The sequence below is a fragment of the Lactuca sativa genome, chromosome 1 (genome assembly GCF_002870075.4).
Source record: "Lactuca sativa cultivar Salinas chromosome 1, Lsat_Salinas_v11, whole genome shotgun sequence".
Taxonomy (NCBI): Eukaryota; Viridiplantae; Streptophyta; class Magnoliopsida; order Asterales; family Asteraceae; genus Lactuca; species Lactuca sativa.
This window is the reverse complement of record NC_056623.2, coordinates 10,967,094-10,969,080: the sequence shown is the minus strand read 5'-3', so window position 1 is coordinate 10,969,080 and position 1,987 is coordinate 10,967,094. Positions and strand designations below refer to the sequence as shown.

The 1,987-nt window shown below is 36.3% G+C and overlaps 1 protein-coding gene across 1 annotated transcript; it reads left to right on the top strand.

Annotated features, from left to right (window-relative positions):
- The first annotated feature begins 1,070 nt into the window (after positions 1 to 1,070).
- On the top strand, positions 1,071 to 1,517 carry LOC111911013 (uncharacterized). Its single transcript, XM_023906783.1, has one exon. It carries the CDS (start codon positions 1,071 to 1,073, stop codon positions 1,515 to 1,517), a length of 447 nt encoding a protein of 148 aa, XP_023762551.1.
- The last annotated feature ends 470 nt before the right edge of the window (positions 1,518 to 1,987 follow it).

Here is a 1,987-nt window from a genome sequence, read left to right as displayed (position 1 = left end):
ATCGTAAATTCACTATTTACGCTTCCCGGTATTGTGTCGGTTCCGTCGCAAAACTTCGACGGGTCATAACTTCTTCATTATAACTCGGATCTCGGCATTCTTTATATGTACGGAACTTCGTGACGTATTCTACATCTTGGTTAAGATTATTTATTCTAAATAATCTTTTGTTGAAAAGTCATTATCGACACTTATTGCCTCTACATTGTCTAACCCGGATCTACGGGCGTTACATCAACAAATCAAGAGTTTTTGATGTCGGGGCTGACACGAATAAAGTATCCCGTTGGTCTCGGCCCCTTGGTTGCGAACCCTCTACACTACGCTTTACATACCTTGGAGTACCTATGGGTTCTAATATGATACTCACAAAACACTGGATGCCCATAATTGAAAGATTCTAAAAAAGGTTATCACTATGAAAGTCGAAAACGTTATCCTTTGGTGGACGTTTGACATCAATCAAATCAGTGTTGGTAAATCTACCAAACTATTACATGTCATTATTTGCTACCCCCACTGGAGTCTTGAACAAATTGGAAGGAATTAGACAGCGCTTTCTTTGGGGTGGTTCAGAGGGTAGAAAGAAGATACATTGGGTTTTTTGGGATAAAATTATTGTAGATAAGGCAAAGGGCGGGCTTGGGGTTGGATCAATTAAATCCCTAAATATATCACTTCTGGTGAAATGGTGGTGGCGACTCCGTTCAGAACCCTTCTCGTTGTGGGCGAAGGTTATTACAAGTATCCATAAACGTCATGATAAAGATGATGATTGTTACTCCTTAAAGACGTTGACTGAGGTATGGAATAATATAACATGCATCAAACACGATCTCGACAAAGCAGGCATTCCACATGAAAAATCATTAAAAAAATATCAGGAGGCAAACGAAGTCTAATGGAAATGCGATCTTACTAGGGACGAAAAGTAATCTGTAAGTGCCCTCCGTCAAGCCTTGGAAAACACTGGCCCCATGGATATTGGCAGGATTAACTGGATTAAGGAAATTCCACTAAAGGTCAAGTGTTTCATTTGGAGGGCAAAAATGGGTCGCATCCCATCCGCGATGGCACTCTCTAAGCAGGGGATAATCTTACCATCCACTACGTGCTGCCAATGCAACCTGGTGGAGGAAACCTCTGATCATGCATTGATACGGTGCTCTTTTGCAAGAAAGGTCATGACATGGATACTCAAATGGTGTAACATTACAATTGTTAACTTCCACACGGTGAACGAGGTTCTAGATTATGCATCCAATTGGGGAAACTGTCCAAAGAAAAAGAAAAGGCTGCTAGGAATCTGCTATGGAACATTATGGGGTATCTGGAAAGCAAGAAATGAAAGACTGTTCAATAACCAATTGATGTGTGCTTTGAAAGTGGTGAACATAATCCAATCAATAACTTTCCTTTGGTTCAGGCACAGAGGCGATGGTGGTGGTTTAAATTGGACGAAATGGAATGTTCTTCCCTTCAATTCGTTACAATGGTTCTTTTTGTATTTGTTTTGATTTACTGCTTTGTTTGTTTTTGAATTTTCCACTCCCAATAACTTGCTAGGAATGGCTTTTCATTTTTACATATAATATCCTCGTTTGCCGGTTAAAAAAAGTCTTTTAATTTCAAAATTTTCAAATTAAAACTCATTAGTTTCTTTTGTTTATTTATTTAAATTATTTGTTTAAATTTAAAAGATAAAAAACATTTTCATTATAATAAGTCATTATTTTTCTTATAAATTCAAAGTTGTTAAATATTTTGACCTTTATATTTAACTTTTTTTTTTTTCTAAATTAACTAATATAAAACATTGGTCTCACAACTAGTTTCCTTTTTATAAAAAATATTACATTTTTTTGAAAAAATTTGAAGATATGAGGGGCTACTAATATTGTGCGACGCTGCATTGAAATCTTCTTTAATAAATGAAAGTTTTTTTGTCACGTGTCAATCTCTCGTGAGTTTTGACACTTGTAATTTT